The sequence below is a fragment of the Mixophyes fleayi genome, chromosome 4, assembly GCF_038048845.1.
Source record: "Mixophyes fleayi isolate aMixFle1 chromosome 4, aMixFle1.hap1, whole genome shotgun sequence".
NCBI classification, from domain to species: Eukaryota; Metazoa; Chordata; class Amphibia; order Anura; family Limnodynastidae; genus Mixophyes; species Mixophyes fleayi.
The window spans coordinates 135,711,327-135,737,303 of NC_134405.1; the positions used below are offsets into that span (position 1 = coordinate 135,711,327).

Genomic DNA, 25,977 nt, shown 5'->3' on the forward strand with positions numbered 1-25,977 from the left:
GTCCATGGGGTGGTTTGTGGAAGAAGAGAGATCATGCCCTTAATTAAAGTCACCATACTTGCCAACTTTTCCTCATTGGCTTCAGTGAAATCCCAGGGAGGTGGGCATGTGGGAAGGGAGGTGGGCATGTGGGTGGGGGGGGGGGGCTTGATGAATCACATAGATTTGGCCCCACCCCCGCGATATTTGCATCATTAAGCCCCTCCCCCCACCACTTATCTATTGCGGAGGCGAGAACCGGGAGGTTGCCCTGGTCTCCCGATCCGGGAGATTAGGCAACTATGCGTTAAAGAAAAGCAGCTAATGAATCTCTAGAGACTGAAGTGTCTTTTACATATCTGTTTCCATTACTGAAGTCATGTTGTCTTACTTGTCAGTCTTTGATTAAATCTTGGTCTCTATGAAAATGGCCACCTCCATAGGCATCAATACATGGACATAGGACATAATTTCTGAACTGTGTCATCATGCCACAGATGGCAAAGTTAACCACGTCTTGCAGTGTCTCATCATCAGGGATAATGCCAGACTCTTCAGGGAGTGAGGGAGATCAGCCCTATTTCAGGAAGTCTCCCTGACATTCATGGAGTTGACAAGTATGCTTAAAAGTCTAGTGCAATTTGCATTACATTCACACTTTCTAGGGTCAAATGGTAATGTCACCCCAATCAGAACATACCTCCCAGCAAACAAATCAGGGTTGTTCTAAACTAAATAGGAACAGTGTGCACTCACGCCATCTTGACATGCTTAGCCATATAAATGCGCACAAAAATGGTCATAAATACAGAAATGCATACACGACGCCACAATGGAAGAAGAAATGGTATTTGCACTAGACCTCCAAATGATTCCACATATAAAATTACCCTTATTTTGGTGTAACACAATGTGTTATCAAAATGTACATTCCTGTTATTTACAAACTTTGGCAACTCTAACCCTTAAAAGCTAGTTATACCTGCTCTGTAACGCCATCAATTACTGAGCTTTGAGAGTAGACTCAAATATTGTTTCCACATATATTTTAAATCGAATGCAATGTTTATAAATAAAGTTATTTATGTTGAAGGGAAACAAACAGCCAGTATGTCGTTTTCAATAAAGTTTTCTTTTAAAAAAAAAAATAGTTTGACGTCATTGAGCTGCTGGCTCCGGTGGAGTCAATATGGCGACTGCTGGTTCGGGAGGTGACGGGGAGACTGAGACGTCCTCAGCTCACTTGGTGAGACGTGATTTCGTGAGGCAGCATGTTTACACTTATGTATATGTGTCACACTTGGTTTATCCCAATGCTATCTATTGCTCCTGTTATCTCGATGATTATCAGCGCTATTGACTCCTTTTCAGCAACCAGTCTACCCAAATCCACTCTCTTGTTTCTAGGTCCCCAGCTTTCTGCTCTCATTTCCTGTTATAATTGCCATTCCATCACCCTCCGCAGTAGTGACCCCACCCCCCCATTTTCTTCTGTACAATATGACACATTCTATTAATATTTATCCATGCATAAACCAACAATACACACACACACTCTATGACTGACACACACACACGCGATTAAAATTCACACCCTATGATATGATCTGTTGTGTCTGATGCAGATATCCAGTAATGACAAATAACAATGTTTTTATACATTACAGCAGCTAATTTTGTCTCTTTGTAATGAAATCATTACCACATTATTGATCTGTGCAGTATAGGTTGACTTTATTTACCATATAGATTAACCTGTCTGGGTTAGCATTGAATTGGTTATTTTATTTACTACTTTCTTTACCAAACCACATATGATTACTGTTAGGAGTGTGTTGGATGCACAGTTACAAAAATTGCTGATTAATGGCATGTGTATATTTCATTGCTTTGTGGGAATTGGGCAATTTGCTGACATCAAACTGTATTACTGCAATTGACCAGCCAGGATACACTTATTTATTATAGCACCAGAATACTTTGCAGCACTTTACAATTGTGTATAAACACAGAAATAAAAGTTTGGCAGCTGACAGTCTATAGGAACTTTGGAGTTTGATACATGAGTAAGTGTCACTTATTGGATTTTGGTTCATACAGATAACAATGGAAAAAAGTGCTTAGTGGGGTTGTGATCCAGTCAGGGGTCATAGGGCTTTTGAATCTGGGAGGAGACATATCAAGGTATTTTGGTACAAAACCTACTGTCCTCTGTCAGAAAAATTAAGAGGAATATCACTTTTCAACATAATCACAATCCATAAGCATACATCTAAATCAACCAATGAATGGCTTCAGTAAAAGGAAGATCAAAGTCTAGTAATTGCCCAGTACTAGCCCAAACCTCTGCCCCATTGAAAACCTGAGGAATGAGCTAAAGAGATCTCCTTGCAATTTGTTGGATCTCAAACATTTTTGCAGAGAAGAGTGGAAAAGAATTGCAAAGTTGATCAAGAATTGTGCAAAAAGGCTCACTGCTATAGTAAAAGCAAAATGTTCTTCCACATAGTATAACTTTAGGGGGGTGTGCACAACCAGGATATTCTGTTTTTTTAATTTTCTCTTTTTAAAAAAAAAAAAAAAGCCTTCTTTGTTTTTCAGTTGAATTTTGTTGGTTGAAAGCTCACATTAAAGGTGAAAAAGGGTCTGACATGATTTATCATGCAACAATTGTAATTTCAATAAGGACATTTAGATGTTTCATATCCACTGTATGTTAATAGAAGTATTTTATATTAGATTTGGTAAAACAGAGGCAACCAATCAAGGAAAATTAGTCTAGCTGTTTCAGTCAAAATAGATTGAAGGGGTTAAAGTTTAGTTAGGGGGAAGACCTGTAAGAAGGGAATTTCAATAGTCAATGCGGGAAGTAATGTGTGTAAGAAATTTAAGTTTTTGTATGAGATATACACGGATCAGCCACAAAATTAAAGCCACTGATAATTGAAGTGAATAATATTGATTATCTTGTTGCAATGACACCTGGCAATTGGTGGGATTTATTAGGCAGCAAGTGACTAGTCAGTTCTTGAAGTTGATCTTTCGGAAACAGAAAAATGGGCAAGCGTAAGAATCTGAGGGACTTTTTGACAAGGGCCAAATTGTGATGAGTGGGTCAGAGCATCTCCAAAACAGCACGTCTTGTGGCATGTTCTTGGTATGCATTGGTTAGTGCCTACCAAAAGTCCAAGGAAGTAAAACCGTACACCTGGCGACAGGCTCATAGATGCATGTGGGGAGCTAAGGCTGGTCCAATCCCACAGAAAAACTACTGTAGCACAAATTGCTGAAAAAGTGAATGCGGCCTATAAGAGAAAGCTGTCAGAAATGTATTGCAGACTGGTCAGAGTGCCCATGCTGACTGCTGTTCACTTCCAGAATAGGCGGTGAATAGCAGTCACGTGAGCTCTAGAACTAGACACCATGGAGCAATGAAAGAAGGTTGCTTGGTCTGATGAATCACTTTTTTTCTTTATTTTACATAATGTGTACGTTTGGGTGTGAGTGCGTTTACCTCAGGAAGAGATGAAACCAGAGTGCACTATGGGGAAAAAGGCATGCTGGTGGAGGCAGTGTTATGATCTCGGAAGCCTTGGGTCTTGGCATTGGTGTAAATGTTATTTTGACATGTACCACCTACCTAAACATTGTTGCAGACCAAGTATACCCCTTCATGACAATGGTATTACCTGATGGCAGTGGCTTCTTTCAGCACAGTAATGTACCCTGCCACACTGAAAAAATTGTTCAGGATTGGTCTGAGGGACATGTCAAAGTGTTCAAGGTGTTGACTTGGCCTCCAAATTCCCCACATCTCAATCCAATCGAGAATCTGTGGGATGTGCTGGAAAAACAAGCCCGTGCCATAGAGGCATGACCCTGCAACTTAAATGATCTGCTGCTAACGTCTTCATACCAGATTCCACAGGAAACCTTCAGAGTGTCCATGCCTCGACGGATCAGAACTGTTTTTGCGGCACGAGTGGGACCTACACAATATCAGGCAGATAGTTTTAATGTTGTGGCTGATCAGTGTATATGCATAGATGGTTCTGAAATCCAAGGAACTGTGACAGGGTGGGCTTACTTTGTCATCTTGTCCTTTTTGGTCTTCCGTCGGTAACCTGCCATAACTGACCACTACTACAGGTATCACTCGCCACTAAACACTAACCAACTACAAGTACCAAGTGCACACTAGTTGTAGGAGCTTAGTCGATACCACAACCAATCCTCTTTACCGGTACCTGAAACTGCTTAGTTCTGGGTATCTGGTGACTTGTGGCTGATTCCTTCTGACTACTTACTTTTTATTTGGACTGCAGGTAACAGAGAGTTGAGACAGGGCACTGGATTCAACACATGGACAGCCGGGGAACAGATTAGAATTTAGCTAACAGGAAATACAATAGGCAATAAGTGACATGCAGAATCTTAAAAAGGAGAATATTTATTACTCAAAAGTAGCTTTGTGGTACTGGTGATTACCTCAGAAGTACGAGATGGTTTATTCACTATGTGGGCTTTGCTGCCTCTCTTTATAAAGTGTATATACACATCGGTAGGTGGTGTTATCCCCCTCTTCAAACTGACACCACAAGTATCTGTTATTAATGCATCAGTGTGTAGAACAGTAATCGGTGCATTTTCTAAAATTGCTGTAAAATGTAATTTAAACTCAATCTTTAGTTTCCCAAATTGCTTGCTGTTTCACTATGGGAATAGTTTCCCTATCTCTCTGATTACATAGGATACAAAGGAGGATGACCTCCTGCTGACAAAGTTTAACATGGGAATTACGGTCTGAAAATGCTGCACAAATACGCCATTTCAAATATACCTATATCAAAAATACACACTGCATTTATTATAATATACCAGGCTCGCTGCTGTTGAACAGCACACTGCACCAGAGAAAAGAAGTTTACAGCTGTAGAAATAGAAGCTCTTGCTGTGAAATGGACTTTACAAACCTTAAAATACCTGTTATGGAGCCATTCATTTTAGAGACAGATCATGAGCATCTTAACTAGATGTACCTGAATTAGGAGAGTAATGCTTCAATAATTCGCTTGTTCCTTTCTCTACAGTTGTTCAGGTTTAAAGTGAGACACGGGTCTGGCAGTTAAATTGGCAATGCAAATGGCCTGTCATAGTGTACTCTCTGTTAGTGACAGTCCCTCAGCTCATAGGTGTGTGTGAGAGGCAATGTGGCAGGTTTATTCAGGACAGTTGTGTCAGCCACAGAATTCTTGGGTTGGTTTTGCCTGTATAAAACAGTTTGGCATGCAAGGTGTTCTGTAAGGTAAAGTTGGTCTCGGAGACTCAGAGAGGAGAGCTACTGTTATGCTGAGGCAGTTATTCATTATAGACTAAGCACACAAGTTACCCTACAGAGTTTTAATGGCCGGGGACAGATTGGCTGTTGGAAGCCACTTGTCGTTTCAAAGTCCTTTTTACAGCAGGGCCCAGAAATAGTAAATATTCTGCATAGCTGTGTCTGTGAGCAACCATGTGTTTAAAGGGCCAGTGCCCTAAGAGTTTTTGAATAAAAGTAAACTTTGGTTTCATTTAACTTGTGGCTGGAAGTGTACTAGGTTTCTAGGGGGAAGGAAAGATATGACTACTTTGGACCCTCTGAAGAGATAGCAGTGTTATACCCCAACAGATTAATAATATGTAACAAATATTGTGTGTCAGAATGTACTTCATCCACGGTTTGCTTTTATAGTGAGTTTCAGGCCTCTGCTATGGACCGCTCTTCTTTTGAACTAGAGTACTGTTAGAGTAATTTGACATTTTCTCACAGATTAGGTATGCACACTGGAGTAATGTTGTTTAACAAAATGTTACTTTTACTTCCAAACATTACAGATGTTTACTTTTCATGTGGCATTTGAAACATTCTTATATGAATAATATTTGTTTAAACATTTAACTGTTTATTATTGTAATTGTAAACTTCAAATATGTGCTTTTAAGATGTGAACATCTGTCATGTATTCATTTTGTTTATCTCACAGCTAGTATCAATTAATGAAAGGGACCTATTTGCATTTAAACAATTGCAGACCAACTTTTTTTAGGTATGTAATGTTTGTTTGTGCTTTTACCGTGAATCCTAAGGTAGCCATTGTCTTTATATTATAAAAAATAGAGATTGAAAATTATATTTCAGTTTTTATGTCCTATTATGCAACTGCTTGAATTCCGATGGAAATGCTGTCGCCATCCTTTGGGTATTGTGGATTCAGACTGGTATTCCTACCCTGTCCTCACCTTCATTTTTCAAAGTGGCAAACCTAAATTTCTGCTGGTTAGGTGGTAATGCAGGTTTACAATACTGAATCCCTTGGTATGTTAGTACTTGTAGATCCTATTTGTCCTACTGGAATGATTCAATATCTTCTGATTTATTAAACATTTTCATGTTGATCATCTATTAGGATACCTGGTAATATATGGCTCTCTATTTGGGAGATAGCCAGATGGACAAGCGTACTTGGCATTTATGATTCACCAATAATAGTTTACCTTAAAGTACCCATATTTATTTATTGTATGTATTCCAAGAAATATTACATTTTAAGTTAATCATTGTATGTTTTGACCATAAATATACTCCTTCATTTTCATTATGTACATTATATTTGCTTAGGTTGGTGACTGGTATGATCAAGCAGATAAACTGAGGATGGATAATCTAAAAGGTACTCATTAAATATGCTACTTTAATGTAGTAAACACATGAGTGAATTGTTGTGTGATTACATTATGTGGGTATATGTCACTGACTTTGAAACCTTTTTCTCATCCCTCCTTAGAGAGCCCCTTCAAATACTTGGTGGAATCCCTTGAATGCAATCCTGACAAAATATTCTTCAATATATCTAAACTGCAGGCTCCAGAGTATGGTGAGCGAGCTGTTTTAATAAAGGACGTTTAAATTATATGTCCACCTTTTCTGAACATTTTTTTATATTTGAATTTAATAGACTGCTAATGGACAATTTAATTAGCCACAGGGTCCTATATGAACTTCACATGTTGTCTGTGCAGGATGTATCTGCTAAGAATGCTAATGTGTCCTGTACAGTAATTGTAGTATTTCTGCTCAAGAACACATCACTACGGGACCTTGTGACTACTTGAATCTCTCCCTTAGGTAAATATTAACTTGCAAAATAAACTTTTTTAAATGGCCTATCAAAACCTCTAGTAGCATTGTGTGCAGTGTACATTTCAAACCAAGGGATACCAAGTCTGCTGATGTGGTGGTTGTGGTTTTGTGTTAAGTACTTGTGGAAACACAGATTTCTGACTCTGCTTGGCATCTGTTGAGAGCTGTTACTTTTGTTTGTTAGCTGTACTCTCTAGAGACAATATTTAAATTACCTTATCTGTGTAAAGAAATTGATTTATTATAGTATTTTCAGTTAAATTCTCTATACAGTTGATTGGCAACTTGATATTTTTTAGGGGGCCTCCTAAGTGGCCCATATTCTTCATTAGGGATCTATTCACTCTGTTTTGCATAGAAATATCAGCTCACATTATGTACTTAGAGCTGCAGCATGTGGATAGTATTCCAACTTGGTCCAGCCATCACCTTTCAAACATGAACTTACTGCTTCATAGCAGAATGTCCTGCAATCACTGTGCTTTCGACATGGAAGGTTGCTGTGTCAACTTCCATGTGCAGGTGGGCATTGAACTCCCTTGGCCCATCCCATTGCTTTAAGACTGTTGTCGGATGTCTTATATTGACCTCTTGAGGTTGAGTTTAACTCAAGACAGGAGGCCAGATGCTTTCAACTTCTCCTCGCTGATAGCATTGAGTATCTGGTCCTCCACTGAACTGTTTATTGACCTGAATATAGAGATGGAGAGGAAATGGATCTACTATAAACAGGTTATTAAAGACTATAATCCAGCAAATGAGAGTTTTTGTGCATTTGTTTTCAAGTAAATGGCTCTATTGTCTACTGGGCCACTAGTGATTGGAAAGTGTTTATTGAGTTAGGGATGAGTGCTCAGCCCATTCTATTTGTTAAATCTACTTTCTACTGCTGCCACATACATTAATAATAGTGAAGTGTCCTGCCCTAAGATAACAATGTAGAATAGATCAATGTAAGGTTAGGGGCAAGATAAAGAGTGTGCAGTAAGATGTCAAATGTACACAATCCCTAGTGGTGAGCTGTACTCAATGCAGACCTATATAGTATACCAGATAATAGGTGCAAAAAGGAAAAACCATTCAGATCATATGCATTTGGCAGGGGCGCAGCGCAGGATTTTTAAGGGTGGGGTTTCCCCCCATCCAAAAAGGAAAAAAAAAAGAGAGAGCTGCTGCGCATGCGCCCAAAGAAGCATCCGTGATGGTGCTATATACAATACAGCATTGCCGCGGACTCCCCTTTGACAGCGCCGCGGCTGCTATATAGTACAGTGCCACTATGTAGAGGCACTTCTTGAGGGGAGGGGTTTCTGGAGACCCAGAACCCCCCCCCCCCCTGCGTGCGCCCCTGCTTGGTCAACCTAAAATGCATGAATGCTGAAATGGTCTGTTGCCTTCTATTAATGTCTGTGCTTTCAAAACAAAACTGGTAGTGTTCTTATAATTAGTACTTCTTGTTCTATACAGTATTCCCCTTTTCCCAGGATATCTCTCCACTTACACATTCCTTGTGGAAATTGTGTCCTTTTGATGCAAGAAATAGAAAGACATACATGGTCACAGTATAAATTTAATCATTAGATTGTTCTACTCGCACTTAAGCTGAACAAAGCATGTGTATCAAATTAGCCTGTCTGGATCACCATTCTTGGATTTAGCGGTCATGGAGCAGGTGTTGACTATGTCCTAATCATTCTCCTTGTGTTGCTGCTACTCCCTTTCTCCCACAATACAGGAGCTCCAAGGTGCCAAAGTTGTTGCACCGTTCTGCTGTCATTTGTGAGTGTGTTCCTACGCAATTCTACAACTTGCAACAAGTTCTACAAGTGGATCCTCAGTGGATCATGGTAGTGTGAAAAACAAGCATATTTATAGTCTAATGCAGACAAATAAAACAGTTGAGTAATGAAAGTAAATTAGTTTGCTGGTCACCAAATTGCAACCCTTAGAACATAACAAGCCTTAATACATCTATCTTCACTATACCTTCATCATAGATTGTTTCTATACAAAGATGTACCTGTGTCGCACACAATTTCTAACTCGCAATAGTATAACTTTACAACTGTAAAGTCATGGTGGAAGCGTGACAGATGGTGTTAAATGCCAAACTAGCATTTAAATACAGAGCTGTGACTTGTACTACAAGCTCCAGAGTGGATAATCTAAGTTGGGGTCACTTTACTTGCCTATACATATTCTTAGATTGTGGAGGTTCTCTTCCACAATGGGGTGTGTAGCAGTAGTATAATGATCTCTCACCACAATCTATCACACATATTAGACATGTACTTTACCTGAATAATAGTTAATCTGTATGTTTCCTCTAAAAATTGCTCAGCCATCTAAGTATTGTACCTACTTCTGTCAGTTTGGATTAGGCAGCTAGTCCTTTTTCTCTGTATACTCCCAAGTAATTTATGGTCTGTTATTCTTCTGATAATACTCTGAGGTAGAGAAATACCAGCCCTTGGTGGTGACTTCCAATGTTGCAACTTGAGCTGCATTTAATTAGTAAATAGCACGCATCTTCCATCCATATTAAGTATACCTTGCATCATAAAACAGATCATCTGAGTATGTATAAATGTTTACTCTCCTGTGTATAAGACAGAATGAGTTATCATCTTATATAGAGAAAGTGATCCACAAGTTTTATCAGTTGTATGTCTTGTAACTTTTGCAGATTACCTCAACAGATCCATCCAGGGCAATGGTCATTTCACAAAAAAAGTTGTCCAGGTTCCTGTCTGAAAGTTTCGTACTTCCCCAAAAAAATTTACTGCCAAAAACCCAGAACACCAAAGTTGCTTGTCTGTGGTTTGCAATAGCTTAAGCTGGGTACACACTACAGAAATTTCGACCAACTTTTTATGCAGAGCGATTTTACATGCGATCGATGATCCAATCTCTCGGCCCATGGACTGCATACACACTAGCCTTGTCTAGGACGAGAAAGGGAAGAGCGGACGTCCCTTTAGCAACTTTTTACAGCCATGTTGTCGTGAGCAATGACTGTAATTTCGTACTCACTGTTGTGGATCGGTCGGAAGTTTATACACACTGCACAGCGGAAACGAGGTTGGACCGAAAATATTAAACGGTATGACCAACCAAATGAGGTGATAATCGTCCATTTGGGCAGACTTTCGACCATCGTGTCACTACACACACTGACCCGACTTTTGAACGAGCGGTCGTATGTCGGCTGTTTGAGACGATTATTGGATGAAAACAGTGAAGTGTGTACCAGCTTTATTAAGTTATCCCGGGTTTAGCATAGGATTTAGATAGTGAGATCCATTGAAGTGCACCAGGAACCTCCTCTGCATCCAAATTCGGATGTTGTCTTTTTAATTGCATAGAGATCGAGTGGTCACAGTTGAGTTGCAAGGAAGAGTTTCTGACAAGTTCTTCAAGTACTTGTGAGTGAGGTGTGGAGGAGATTTATTCTATAATGCACATCCAAGTTGGATGATCATATTTCTGCTAGCCTTCTACATTTTCTTGATTTTCTTCTCAATGACTTCAACAAGGGCATTGTCCTGACATATCTAAGGTTTCATGCGTCTGCTCGGTGTTTTTCTGGACATTATATTAGCATTAAAGAATCTTATTTTTCAATATTGTTTTTATTTACTTGTTCCCCTTGTTAAACATTTTGAGGCACCTTGGGTTCTCAGTGTTGTCCTAGATACCTTAATATTTAATTCCTTTCAGCCTTTGCTAGTGGTCTAACTCAAGTGTATCGCGCTTAAGGTGTTGTTTCTAGCAATCACGTTTGCCCAATGAGTGGTGGCATTACATGCCCTATTGTTTAAGGAACCATTTCTAAATATTATATATTCCTAAATTCCTTTTGAACTCTGTATGTTTGTGCCGGAAAATATTGAATAAGCATTTAATATGTCAATATGAAAACTTATGATTTAAACTGCCGTTGTCTGTATTTGGCTGTTCTAACCTTGTTAAAATGATAATCTAGTATTATGTGTAATCCCAGTAACCTCTCTATTTTCCTCAAACGTTCTTTTGGAAGATGAGTTCTCTCATTTTAAGTTTTAGGTAAGGAAACAGGCTGGCCAGACTGAAGATAGCCATTTTACAAAATCCCATTAGATAATGAGTTCTCACCTTTTATGATCTGCTCACACAGCTGATCCAAATCTCATTGACTGCAACTAAATGGGGATCATTATCCCAAACTTCTGGGATACACCTCTGATTGGGGGGGTGGGATGTGGGTGATGACATGGTCTACAAGCGTTTAAGGATACCACAGGTACACGCCCTTTTATATATCAAGCTTTTAGAATATGGTAATTGGACAAATCTATTATTATGAAAGGGTTTATAGACTTTCCTGTAGGGTAATGCTAACCTTCCAGTGTTTTTTCTTCTGATGTTGATATTTTGAAGGGGTGAGAATATGAAAATTTTGGGTATGAATGTGATGAAGTTCTTCTAACAGATATATACCCAACTTACCATTCCAAAGACTTCTTTTTATAGATATCTTTGGTTTTACTGTGTTACCATAGCAGACTATATTGGTGCGTTTCTAGAAATTTTGGACTTTCTAGCACTAGATTACATCCACAATGGCTATACTAGAAATTAATTTATACTGCCTTTTTAATACAGTGCGAGGTAATGCATTGTACCAAACCTGGAGAGGTGATGTTGGTCCCATCGAGAATTCCAACTGATAAAATGCTTTATCTATTCTCTTGGTGGTCTCTCCTCATTATGGAGAGAGAGAAACTTCATTATATACACTATATGGACAAAAGTATTTGGCCACACCTGTTAATTATTGAATTAAGGTGTTTCAATCAGACTCGTTGCCAGAGGTGTATGAAATCAAGCACCTAGCCTTGCAGTCTCCATTTGCAAACAGTTGTGATACAACATGGGTCCTTCTGAAAAGCTCAGTGACTTCAAGCGTGGTACTGTGATAGGATGCCACCTTTGCAATAAGACGTGAAATTTCATCCATGCCTGTTATTCCACAGTCAACTGTATGTGATTATTAGAAAATAGAAGCATTTAAGAACAGCAGCAACTCAGCCACGGAGCGGAAGACAACGTAAAATCAGAGTGAGGTCAACGACTGCTAAGGCGAATGGTGTGTAAAAGTCGCCAACGCACTGCTGATTCCATAGCTGAAGAGTTCCGAACTTCCACTGGTATTAGTGTAAGCACAAAAACTGTGCAGTGGGAACTTAATGGAATGGGTTTACATGGCCAAGCAGCTGCATGCAAGCCTTGCATCACCAAAACCAATGCCAAGCATTGGATGGAGAGGTGTAAAGCACACAGACACGACTGTGGAGCAGTGGAAACGTGTTCTGTGGCGTGATGTATCACGCTTCTTGTTTGGCAGTCAGATGGGTGTGTCTTGGTTTGGCGGATGCCAGGAGAACGTTACCTGCCTGACTGCTTTATCTCAACTGTGAAGTTTGGTGGAGGAGGAATAATGGTATGGGGCTGTTTTTCAGGGTTTGGGCTAGGCCCCTTATTTCCAGTGAAGGGCAATCTTAATGCTTCAGTATACCAAGTCATTTTGGTCAATGCTATGCTTCCAACTTTGTGGCAACAGTTTGGGAAGGCCCTTTTCTATTCCAACATGACTGTGCCCCAGTGCACAAAGCAAGGACTACAAAGACATGGTTTGATAAGTTCAGTGTGGCAGAACTTGAATGGCCCGCACAGAGCCCTGACCTCAACCCCATCGAACACCTTTGGGATGAACTGGAACGGTGATTGCGAACCAGGCCTTCTCGTCCAACATCGGTGTCTGACCTCATAAATGCTCTACAGAATGTGTGGGCACAAATTCCCACAGAAACACTCCAACACTTCTACAGTCCGCAACAAACTATCCTCCCTCCATGACCCTTTCATTTCCAACTCTCTTAATCTTTTTGCTATCACTGAAACCTGGCTTACTTCTTCTGACACTTCCTCTCCTGCTGCTCTCTCCTACGGGGGCCTCTCCTTCACCCACTCCACCAGGCCGGATGAGCATCATGGAGGTGGAGTGGGCCTCCTCCTGTCCCCTAACTGCACTTTTCGGGTAATTCCTACCTTACATTCCCTCTTCTTCTCCTCTTTCGAAGTTCACTCCATCCGTCTCTTCTCCCCTATCCACCTCCGTGTCTCTGTCATCTACCGTCCCCCGGGCCCCACGCCCCTCTTCCTTGACAACTTTGCTGCCTGGCTCTCCCATTACCTCGCCTCTGACCTCCCCTCCATCATACTTCAATATCCCCATTGACAACCGTTCCGACCCCGTCACCATCAAACTTCTCTCCCTTTCCTCCACTCTAGGCCTCATCCAGTGGACCTCCTCCCCCACCCACTGTCTTGGTCACTCCCTCGACCTTGTCTTCTCTCATCTCTGTGATCTCTCTGACTTCTCTAACTCTCCATTCCCACTCTGACCACCATCTCCTCTCCTTCACTCTGTCCTCCTCCCCTACTCCCGCCTCTCCTAAAGCCACCCTCACTAGGCGCAACCTTGATTCTATTGACCCTACCTCCTTCTCCTCCTCTCTTGAAACTCTCCTATCACCCCTTCCCTCCCTGGCCTGTCCTGACCAGGCGTCCTCTCTCTACAACCACTCCCTCACTACTGCCCTTGATGCTGTCGCCCCGGCCTCCGCTATCCGCCGACGCCGCCTCATTCCTCAACCCTGGCACTCCAAACTCACCCGCTTCCTCCAAAGTGCTCTCGCACTGCTGAACTCCTCTGGAGGAAATCTCGTTCTAGGCTGACTTCCTTCACTATAAATTCATCCTCTCCTCTTTCTGCTGCACCCTCTCCCTCGCTAAACAATCCTTTTTTAAGTCCCTCATTTCTTCTCAGTCCTCCAACCCCCGCTGCCTCTTTGCCACCTTCAACTCCCTCCTCTCTCTCCCCCCCCCTCCTGTCCCGCCCTCCCTCTCCGCTACTGACTTTTCCACCTTTTTCTCCTCCAAAATTGAGGCCATCAGACTGAACATCTCCTCCTCCTCTCCCGCCACCCTCATCGCCTCACCTCCCTCCAACAACCAACTCTGGAGCTCCTTTCGCCTCACAGCAGGGGAAGAAGTTCGCTCCCTTGTTCTTTACTCTCCTCCCTCTACCTGTGTATTTTTGATCCCATCCCCTCCCACCTCCTTCGCTCTCTTTCTCCCACTGTCTGCTCTTACTTCGCACACCTCTTCAACTTATCTTTCTCCTCTGGTGAAGTCCCCTCCTCCTTTAAACACACGCTTATCTCTCCTATCCTTAAAAAACCCAATCTCCACCCCACCTCTCTCGCTAATTATCGCCCTATCTCACTACTCCCCTATGCCTCCAAATTACTTGAGCAGATTGTCTGCAGCCGCCTCACCAGTCACCTCTCTGACTTTTCCCTCCTTGACCCCCTCCAATCCGGCTACCGTCCTCTCCACTCCACCGAAACTGCCCTGGCCAAGGTTACTAACGACCTCCTATTGGCCAAATCCAAGGGTCACTTCTCCCTACTTATCCTCCTTGACCCTTCCTCTGCCTTTGACACTGTGGACCACCCCCTCCTGCTGCAAACTCTTCTCTCTCTGCCTCTCCGGATCTGTCCATACCTGGGTCACCTCTTACCTCGCTAACCGCTCCTTCTCTGTATCCATGTCCGGCTCTTCCTCCCCCCTACTCTATCCCTGTTGTTGTCCCGCAGGGCTCTGTTCTTGGCCCTCTACTCTTTTCGCTCTATACTTCCTCCCTTGGTGCTCTCATCTCCTCATTCGGTCTTCAGTATCGCCTGTATGCTGACGACATTCAACTCTACATCTCTTCTCCTGACCTTTCTCCCGCCGTCCTCTCGTGTGTCTGACTGCCTCTTCGCCATCTCCTCCTGGATGTCCACGTGTTTTCTCAAAATCAATATCTCTAAAACGGAACTCATTGTCTTTCCTCCGTCCAGACTCCCATCCCACCACGACCTCTCTATTGTCGTCAACAACACCAACCATCTCCTCTGTCACCCAACTCCGCTGCCTGGGGGTCACTCTCGACTCCTATCTCTCTTTTGCCCCCCACATTCATTCCCTTGCCCAAGCCTGTCGCTTCCAACTACTCAACATCGCCCGCATCCTTCCCTTTCTCTCTCAGGATGCCACCATGACCATCATATATGCACTCATCATCTCCCGCCTGGATTACTGCAACCTCCCCCTCACCGGCCTCCCCCACTCCCATCTCTCCCCCCTCCGCTCTGTACTCAATACAGCCGCTAGACTCATCTTCCTCTCACGCCGCTTCTCCTCTGCCTCCCCTCACACTGGCTTCCCTTCCCCTACAGAATCCCTTTCAAACTCCTCACCACCACTTACAAGGCTCTCTCCCACTCTACTGCCCCCTATATCTCTAACCTCCTCTCCATTCACACTCCTGCACGCTCCCTGCGCTCAGCCAATGATCGCCGCCTCTCCTCCACTCTTATCACCTCTTCCCACTCCAGAATCCACTCTCTCCTACTCTGTGCTCCCTTCAAACGTGCACTGAAAACCGACCTCTTCCTTAAAGCCTACCAACCATCCACATAACCCCTTCATCTCCTTCACTCGCGCTCTCCCTTGCCTCATCTGGCTCTCCTTGTGCCTGTTCTGTTTTCCCTCCCTTAGGATGTAAGCTCACATGCGCAGGGCCCTCTTCCCTCCTGTCTCCCTGCCTGTTCTTCTGCTCCGTGTTTATTGCATTAACCAGCCTGGAGTTTCTGTACTGGTATTTTTTGTTTATTGTTTTGTACTGTTTCACCCTGTATAGTGTACTGTTTGTATGGTGTACGGCGCTGTGGAAATCTTGTGGCGCCTAACAAATAAAGGATGATGATAATAATAATATCCTGTGGAAAGCCTTCCAAGAAGGGTGGAAGCTGTTATCTCTGCAAAAGGGGGACCAACTCCTTATTAAAGTCTGTGTATTTGAATGCAATGTCATTACAGTCCTTGTGGTGTAATGGTCAAGCGTCCAAATACTTTTGTCCATATAGTGTACTTGTTCATAGATTATATTACACTTCTCATTTTAGTAGTCAGACTCTTCAATTAGAACATAAATAAACAAAACATGCGATCAGGAGCTGATCACAATCAGTCTGCATGTGCAGTCGTCTTCCCACCGCTCAAGGAAGCTGGAAGAGATTTGGATGTTTGTTCGTTGTGCTGAACGGCTGTAAATGCAGGTTTGGCTAAATTGGATCTTGATCCATGCAAAATCATCCAGTGATCAGTAATAGTTGGCTACAATTGGTAGTAACCTTTGCAAAAGAAGTGTAAAAAAAAATAAAAAAATTCTTTTAAATTTAAAAAAATAAAATAAAATATCATGTATGTGGTTAGATGGACTAGTAACATTGTCTGTGTTGACCAGTGACTGTTACAAATAATGTCTAAGCAGATCAGTTGTCACCGGGTTGTGTTGTAATGTTGCTTGTTTTGCTGCAGATGCCTTGCCTTACTGTATCCGTGTTGTGCTTGAATCCGTGGTGCGAAACTGTGACGGTGTCTTGGTAAAGCAGGAAGATGCCATGAACGTTTTGAAATGGAAGACCAACCATGAATGCAGAGAAGTTCCCTTCCTACCATCTCGCGTTGTTCTGCAGGACTTCACGTGAGCATTGCCTTTTTTTTTTTTTTGCTTTCTTTTTTTTAAGCAACCCTGTTAGTGATGTAACTGATTTAGGAGTGGAAAGTCCCAGAATTTCTTATGCGTGGTCATTGTATATATTGATCATGGAGACTGATGCTTAGCAGAAACTTAGAACAAGTATACTTTCTTTGATACTGGAACTTTCAGGAAAAGCAAAGTCCTGTAAGTACAATAATTTAATTAAATTAATTATATATATATATATATATATATATATATATATATATGTGTTGAAATGTATATTATGAGTCCACATTTACAGTAATATACAATGCACTGACAGTACGAAAGTACCTAAATGCACTATACATAATTTATACAAAGACCAGTCCACTATGAATGAACAGAATACATACAGAGAACATAGTATTGCAGGTCAAGATCACGTAATTTACATGACCAGCGAGTATAAGTGGTATACAAAGGCCATGTGAATTAGTCTTGTGCGCATGAGTATGGGCTCGAGAAAGCTGGCCTGGGTAAGCAGACCAGGAGATGCAGAAGATACGAAAGTGTAAGGAGAGCATGAGGAAATGGCCCTGCTTGTGAGCGCTTACTTGCTAAAAGGAAAGGGTAAATGCATGCGGTTGCACTGAGTGAAGGTGGTGGTAGAGGCAAAGGCGTTAAGAGGGGCCTGATAAGGACAGATATCTTTTGGGGCACATATTGATAGCTGCTAGAGCGACAATAGCCCAAAACTGGAAGTCCCCCTCCACTCCTAGTATTACCCGAATCATTTCCAAGATTCAGTACACCTTTTAAATAGAAACAATAAACATGCCCTATTCCACATCTGCATCAGCTCTCATGAGATGGTTTAGGTGGCATGAATGTCACAGACAGCCCTGGGGCACCCCGAGACACACCACCATTCCCCTCTCCAGTGGCCCTCGTAGAATTCCCCCACCCCAACGAACAGATCACACCCTCCGCGGCACCCCTGACATGCTGGGAGTATTTTCAGACTGTCAAAATGAAGGTTAATGTGATTTGATCTACAGGGTGAGTCAAAAGTCGCAGTACACCCTTTTATTTCAAAAATGTATATAGGAATTGGGAAACCTGAATACTCCAGTAAGGTATGGGTGACATGGTCTATCTTTTACGGTATGTACCAAACATGGGCGCCATCTTAAAATCGGCCAATCGGCCCAATTCCTGTAGAGTTTTTGAAATAAAAGGGTGTACTGTGACTTTTGACTCACCCTGTATACTTGTTTTTACTCTATGTATATTGCTGATTTTATGAGCCTTGCTTCAACTGAGTGACCCCCCCCCCCCCCCTCTGTGTTGGGGTCCCCATGTGTTCTTCCTTGTGTGATTTGCCCTCTCCTTTTTTTCTGTACCTCCATATATTTTTGAAAAATTTCAAAAAAAATATTGATGATCAAAAAAAAAAAAAAAAAGAGTTGGGGCTGATGGACTTTAATAAAGAAGTGGGGTTGAAGGACATGCTTGAAGCCATGGAATGCATTCCACAGGTGGGGAGCAGCCCAGGTGAAATCCTGCAGGTGGGAGTGCGAGGAGGTAATCGGTGTGGTTGAAAAACAGAGGTTGTTGGTTGAGCGGAGGAAACTGGAAGAAGTGTGGGTAGAGATGAGTTTGGTGATGTGGCTGAGGTTTTGTAGCTTTGACACGATTCTCGGAGCCAGTGTAGTGATTTACCACAGAGATAGAGGAAAATAAGACTGGCAATGGCATTGAGGATAGGCTAAAGAGATCCTGGAGTTAGGAAGGACCGTAAATGAGAGTTTTGGTTGCTTCCATGGTGAGTGAGGGCAGGATTCTGGAAATGTTAAGGAGGTGGAAGAGGCAGTATTTGGAGAGGGACTGAAGGTGTGGAGTGAAAGAGCGGGGAAACTCAAGATGTCCCCTAGGCTAGACTTGAGATACAGAGTGTAGTGTTTTCAATGGATAGAGCGTGGGGGTCCTGGGGTGCACGGTTGATGACTATAATTTCAGGCTTTGATATTTTGAGTTTCAGAATGCACTGGGACATCAAAGACAAAACTGCTGGAAAACAGCAGGAGAGTTGAGGGAAAGCTCAGGGGCAGATAAATTTGGGGGTTGTCGTCATACAAATGATCATGGAGACCAATGGAGCTAATGAGATCACAAAGGGAGGAGATGTAAAAGGAGGTGCTCAGAACAGATCCTTGGGACGCCTTCAGATAATGGAGGGTCTCCCACTTTATTAAATATTATTGAGCCACCCATATTACTCAATGTATCCTATCCTATTCGCCTCCTGGACGCAGGGTATGGGTTGATATTAAAGCTGCTCTCTCCAACACCTACTCTCCTGCCTGTGGCTTAACCCTCAACACTGCCCTCCCCCGCTCCTCTAGCGTTCTCGCTCACGAGCTGGTCCCACACTGTGACGTCTTATGGCCCTAGCTCCAGCTCCTGGCGTATGACTTGCCTATGGAGCAACCCTTCCTCACCCCTCCCCCTCCTCCTGACTCAATTCTTATTTTGGACGTTTTATGACATTAAATTCTTTAATGACCTAGCCCCCCTTCAACTGTTCTCCACATTTTCTGCTCTATAGGCACAATACCGCATCCCCTCGTCCTGTTTTTTCAATATCTTCAACTCTGCCAACTTTACTTTGTGTAATTTCATTTTATTGAAAGATTGGGGGAATGCATACAGCAGATGAAACATAATGTAAAGGTAATTGAAAACGTTGTAGTCCATCAACAAATAAATGATGCAAAATGTAAAGACAAACCATGCATGCCAGACGAGAGGGGAAAAATAAGGTGGGAAGGTGCAGAGAGTGGGGCGAGAAGGCAAGAAGAAAAGTGGGTGGGAATCGTGCGCAAAATGGGGACTCCTCACATGTTAATGCAACTTTGCTAGGAAAGGGATGCCAAACAGGAGTGTATGTCAGGCCTGACCCCCCCAGTGTGCCCACCCAGATGATCCACTAGCGATAGAAGGCTGTTCACAGTCCATGAGGGAGCGGTAAGATGGACATTCCTTAAATTCAAGCCAGCGGAGCCACATTGCTGTATATTCAGTAACTTTCTTTAGTCCAGAAAGGGCAATGTCCTCCATGAGCCTATAAAGATCAATCCGTCAGAACCATTCTTGCATGTTGGGGGAGGCAGGGCACCTCCGATGGACTGGGGTAACCGCTGTGGCTGCGTTGCTCAAATATCGGTGTAGTGATTTTTTATTTTGGGAAATGGAAGCTTCTAGGAAGCTGAACAGTCAGAAATCAGGGCCTTCCGGAACGGAGCATCCCATGATTTCCTCCGCAACTGTTTGCACCATGCACCAGTATTGCGCTTTGACAGGACACATCCACCATATGTGGAGAGAGCATCCCGTCCACGAACCTCATCTCCAGCATGACACTGTGACACCCGGGTGCATCTTAATTGGAAGCGACACCTGTACTAACGTGAAAGAACCTTGTACTGCGTTTCCACCATTGGTAGGCTGGTAGAGCTCACCAGGGTGTATTGGATCGTACTAGTCCAAAATTGGTCAGAGATGGGCCTCTCCGGTTCCCTGTCCCATGCAACACCATAACCTGGCAGGACGGGTAGATGTTAAAAATAAGCAGTTGGTAAATAGTTGAGATTGTTTTCGTTCTGTGGAGATACAGCACAGCTCCTCCAAGCCAGACAAGTTCCTACTCCCTCCCTCCATAACAGCTTTCGTCTGTAGAGAACATCTGGCCTGCAAGTACAGCCAGAACTCCAATGCATGTAGGTCCAATTTTTGCTGTAGGAGAGAGAAGGCACATACATGTCCATTTAAAGAAAACGGAATCCCGTGCTGGACTGCACCACACCAAATAAACACACATCTCAGCTGCAAGGCAAGGCCATGTGCCAGCCCTCAATCAAAAAGAACCACAGACCAAAAAGAAAAAGCAGCGCTGAATAGTGATATATAGGTGTGGCTATATATATCGCTAGAAAAATCAAAGGAAACCATGGCAGGTTACATAAAACAAGAGATAATAGTATATAAAATATATATTTTTTAATGTCTCAATAAATATAATACATAGGTCTAGTAAATTGGTAATTGAAACCAAATGTTTAAAAACACTGGGACTAAAAGCTGTATAAATTAATTCACAAATGATGTGTCTAAACGGACTAAATTGAGTATGTCCATGTAACTAGTAAATATATGGTAGTTCATATAAAGATATAATCAGAATAAAAATAACAATAAAATACATACATGTCCATTGGCAACCAGTTGAATGGGAATTGGAGGGGTAAAATTGATTTTATACAAGGTAGAGAGGTCCCTTAGCAATAATACCCCTAGATATTGAGAGGGTGAAGGTGAAGGAACAACGGAGCCCTTCAAGAACATGTGGCGGGTTGGAAAGATTCAGGGCCGTAGATTTTGTATAATTCGTTTTGAAGTTGGACAGTGTCCAAAAGTTCTCAAATTTGAGCCTTAAATTGTGCAATAAGATTGTAGGATTGGTGAACGTGACCAGCAAATCATCTGCGTAAAGGGCTAACGTGCTCCATCTCTCCCACCCACACCCCAGTCACATTGGGATTATTACTAATGGACTTTGTCAGGGCCTCCATGCAAAGGACAATATCAATGGGGAAAGCGGGCAGCCCTGACGCATGTCATTGTAGATGGAAAATGTGTCAGAAAGAGGGACATTAATTTTAATGCATGCAGTAGGGTTCCTGTAAAGGCAGATGATTCTGTGAGGACAGACTGGTCCTATTCCCATGTGTTCCAGCAACCCCTTGAGGAATTGCCAATCCACCTTGTCAAAAGCCTTCTCCGCATCAATTGCAAAGGAAAGATCCCCAAGAGAAGAGGATTTAGCACTTGGTTAAACATCTTATAGTAGCCAATGGTGAACCCATCCTGGGTCCTGGGCTTTTGCCACACGGCATAGAGGCGATAACCTTTTATTCTTTTAGAATAAAGGGATGGTCCAGCATCTCCCTGTCAGACTCTGAGAGCTTGGCAAAATTGCATTTCTGGTGGTAGTCGCTTATCTATTCCCATTTAGAATTTTGAGTCGCCAAGGGTCAAGCAATGTTAGTCGAAGGTCCAGCAATGTTATTTCACAGAGAATAGTAGGCATTAAATGCTGAGTCTGTCAAATGGCTCTCCTTCCCACTGGCATCCTTCACTGAATGTATGAAAGAAGCAGCGCATTGGGCTCTCAACGCCCATGCTAACAGCTTGTTCCCCCATTGGAAATATTTATGTTTGCAAAGATCAATGGCCAATTTTGATCACTCCAACATTTCTATGACACTATCAGACTTACAGGGACTGACATCCAACTGACCTCCCCACTAGTGTCCTTTTGCTCACTCCGCTCTTCCTCTAGAGGTCTCATTTCTACTTTCTAGCACCTTATTTTGCAAAGCAAACGCCCTCCCAAGGACCAACATGAACTCAAATGGGAGGAGGGAAAATGCTTACACCGAAGGACTGGGACAAAATTCGCCTTCATCTAGCTAAAACCTTGAAAAGTATATTATCATTGGTATCTGTTCCCTGAAGACTCCACACTATCTACCCAGGCGTGTCTCTGCTATGCTGGCACCTGTGTAGTCGGGTGGGTACCTTGTCCTACATCTGGTGTCACTGTCTAAAACTAACCCCCTTCTGGGAAATCTACTCACCGCTTCATTTTCAACATCACTCATACTCCTTGCTCTCCAGTCTCCTTCCCAGTGTCCCTAAACATGCTCAAAAATTCATCACACATATCCTTAGTGCCGTGAAATGTGAAATCGCTCTGTTCTGGAAAAACCCAGAGCTACCACCTCTTCCCTCCATTATCAATCGCATCTGGCAGGCTTACCACATGGAAAATATTGCGTTGCACCCCTGCCCCCTTAACGTTTGTCTGGAGCCCCTGGACAGAGTACCATGGATCTCCCCCACCCTTCGCATTCTAACCTTTCTAACCTCCCTGATAGTTGGTACTCTCCTTACATCACTCACTTACACCATCATGCTCAATAGTGAATAGTGACTTCCTCCTCTTCCCTCTATTTCGCTCTGCCATTTTTTTTAGCCCTCTCCCCTCACTCCCCGCCCCCCATTGCCGTATCGCCTAGGGCATAACATTATAACATTGCTGTCAGTATTTGGAGCCTTGCACTTGTTTTTCTTTTCTGTTTTGTTTTTTTTGTTGTTTTTTATCGCTCCTACATTTGACTACTTTGGATTTTTTCTTGTCTTGCATTTCCTTTTGTAAACCCCAATAATTTTTTTTATTCAAAACATAAGAGTGATAGGGAGATACTAAAAGAGAGGGAAAGTTGAATTATTGAAGTCAGAGACCAGTATAGAGGTAGGAAAAGACCGGATCACTGCAGTGTACATATTAAACTGATCCTTTCTACACTCTGCTTTCGTAACGGTCTCTGCTCTAAGATTCAAATCCTGTGTATGCACCTTAGTCTGTTCACTGTGAGTAATTATTTTTTTCAACCATTTCTTGCTATCACAAGAGTTGGTGGTGTTTAGCATTGTTATACAGTATTATAAAGCTGGGTGTTGCAGCTGCATCGTATTCAGTAGGCAGGACTTTCTCATTTCATTGGGAAACACTGAAGTGTATAAAAAAAAAAGTAGTAAAACCGCAATAGGTAGCATTAAATATTTGTTAAATATTAGGCAATCCTTAGGTTTCTGTAAAGGTAGTCTTTTAAGTAATCTATTTAAAAACTAGTTGATCAACTTGTATGCTTTAAATTATAAATGTTTAATATTATACTTATATTTTTTATTTATCACTCTTAGCCAGTACAGATGAGAAGATAACTCCTATCCACCAACAGGGTTAGGACAAAAGAATAAATTCTGCCATCTATAAACCCTGATATGCCCTGTGAGGCTGGTTTCTATATATTTTTCTGTACCTTGTTAGTTTAGCATCCTGGAGATGTTATAGAACTTTCCTTTTGTGTCAGGTTCCTGAGAATTCATCTGAACAAAGCAAAGTATTCATTAAGCTTTATTCAGTGTATTGGTGGCTGACCACTGAGCAAGGAGAGGTATAAGGCATACTGAAACCTCCAGGTAAATCAGTAGAAGGCCTCAGAGCAAGATCCCTCCTTATGTGTCTGTGCAACTTGCAGGGCATTCTGATTTAGGTTTGGTTAATTTGTATCGTTTTTGTTATGCCCTACATCTATACTTTGTGCAGTGGTTTTGGTTTTCTAGCTTTGAGGGCTTGTTTTTCCCTGAGCTGTATATTTCGTTCAAGAGAAAAGCTGGCTTAGTTTTCAGCTTTGGTTAATAAACAGTCATTTTTGTGTTTGCCAGGCTACTTGCAGACCTGGCAATTTGGAGCTGGTCACCGACTGTATTTGACAGCAGTCAATAATGTTTTGCAGAGGTCCTTCATTATCTATGTATACTGTGTGTGTGTGTGTGTGTGTGTGTGTGTGTGTGTGTGTGTACTTGCATATTTGGCCTTTAGGAGCTAGAATAGTTTCTACATTCCCTGGTTGTTTTGTGTCATTAATGCTATTTCCTGCATAATATGTATACAGTTACCTCAGTGCCTCAGATATTGTAGCTATCTATGACTACTCAGACCTTTGTGGATGTTTGTTATGAGTAAGAAAACATCAGAGTGCCTCATATATGATGGCTATGTTTAACCATTTAAAATCTTGAGGCTGCGTATAACCAGAAATTAAATAATTGCACAAGGTGGCCATGTATGAAAGCACAAATCTTGAGGTTGAGTGCTATGTATATACACAATTCAGATTGTCTCACATACAAGGGCTATGTATGGCCAGCAAAAATAAACATGTGGTCATGTGCTATCTGTTAAAGCTTGCATCAGAATGACCATACATTTGGTGTTAATACATGTGTCTATTTAATGTGTAGCACACCGTATGGATTGTACATGTGGTTGCTATCTAGGAAGACACAAATGTCACATACATCTGGCATTTTATGTGATGTACAGTTACTGAACGATAATGGAAATCCTAGTATAACGTCACTTGATGGGGTGTTTGGCCACTATATTTAGCCAGTAAGGCAGCCTGTAGGTGCAATAGCATGAGTTTACCAATGTGTGGATTTGTCCAAGGGGAGTCTGTAGTACTATTCAGAAAGCCTCTCATTTGGCACCTAGTTGACAGTGGTGGAAAAAGCACTCGGGCATTCCAGAATATCCCATAAATGCTCAATTTGGATCTCTCTTGGTAATTGAGAAGAACATGATATATGGATAACATCCGTGCCATACTGATCAATCCAATGAGCACCCGCATGTGTAGATGGGGGCAGTGGTATCCAGGTATGCACCCCTTCAGAAACGAAAGACATACTGCACCAAGATCACTGTTTCATTAAGTATCAATTTAGCTTTGACTTTGCGTTCTAAGGGAATAACTGCACCCAAATAATGCCAGGAAAATGCACCTCACACTCACAACATTAGTTACGTGAGCCCTTCATAGTTCAAAAATTCTGTAGGTTGGTGCCACACATGCACTCGTCCGTTTGTTGACAACATGGTGAAGGATGATTCATGAGACTGTATCACCTTCACTGCTCAGTAGTCTACTACCTGTGCTCCTTGCACCAATGAATTGGCAAAGGTGCGTTGCCAGGTGTGATGAGCTGTTTTTGCAGTGCAGCTCTACTGCTCTGTGAAGTTATTATCGGATCGTTTTTTATGAAACTGACTGCTTGTGATTTGCAGTCACTTGATCTACTTTTAAGTCTTTGGCCATTTCATATCAGAATGTTGACAAAACTCCTAAGGTCTCTGTGGAGGTCATTGATTGATTAAGCAATCCTACAAATTTTAATTATACAAGTTGTCTTCCACCAACACAAATATGATCCTTTTTAAGACCACATCATCGAGCAAAGAGTTGATTTGGTGAGAAATGTACTTATGAAAATTGTCCCCCCTCCCTCCCTCTCAAATTTATCCCCCCCCCCCTTTTTTTTTTTTTTTTGGGGGGGGGGGGGGCAAAATAGGACGAACTTTCCTCAGTCAAACACTGATACCCTCCAGTACCTTTCTTAGGTAACTCTCCTGCCCCCTTTGGTGGCATATGGTATTCAGAAAAGCAAGTCAATGTCAGATTCGGATGGCATCCTGAATTCTTTTGCTGTTCAGGGATGTTTGTTTCCC

General features: G+C 42.2%; 1 protein-coding gene across 1 annotated transcript in view; it reads left to right on the forward strand.

The window, feature by feature from the left end:
* The first annotated feature begins 1,139 nt into the window (after window positions 1-1,139).
* IREB2 (iron responsive element binding protein 2) overlaps window positions 1,140-25,977 on the forward strand; it is a 59,125-nt gene continuing 34,287 nt past the window's right edge. Inside the window, exons 1-4 of the mRNA XM_075208404.1 lie at window positions 1,140-1,225; window positions 6,638-6,689; window positions 6,804-6,893; window positions 16,631-16,796. Coding sequence (XP_075064505.1) covers window positions 1,169-1,225; window positions 6,638-6,689; window positions 6,804-6,893; window positions 16,631-16,796 — 365 coding nt within the window. The 5' untranslated portion in view covers window positions 1,140-1,168. The remainder of the gene's footprint in view (window positions 1,226-6,637; window positions 6,690-6,803; window positions 6,894-16,630; window positions 16,797-25,977) is intronic.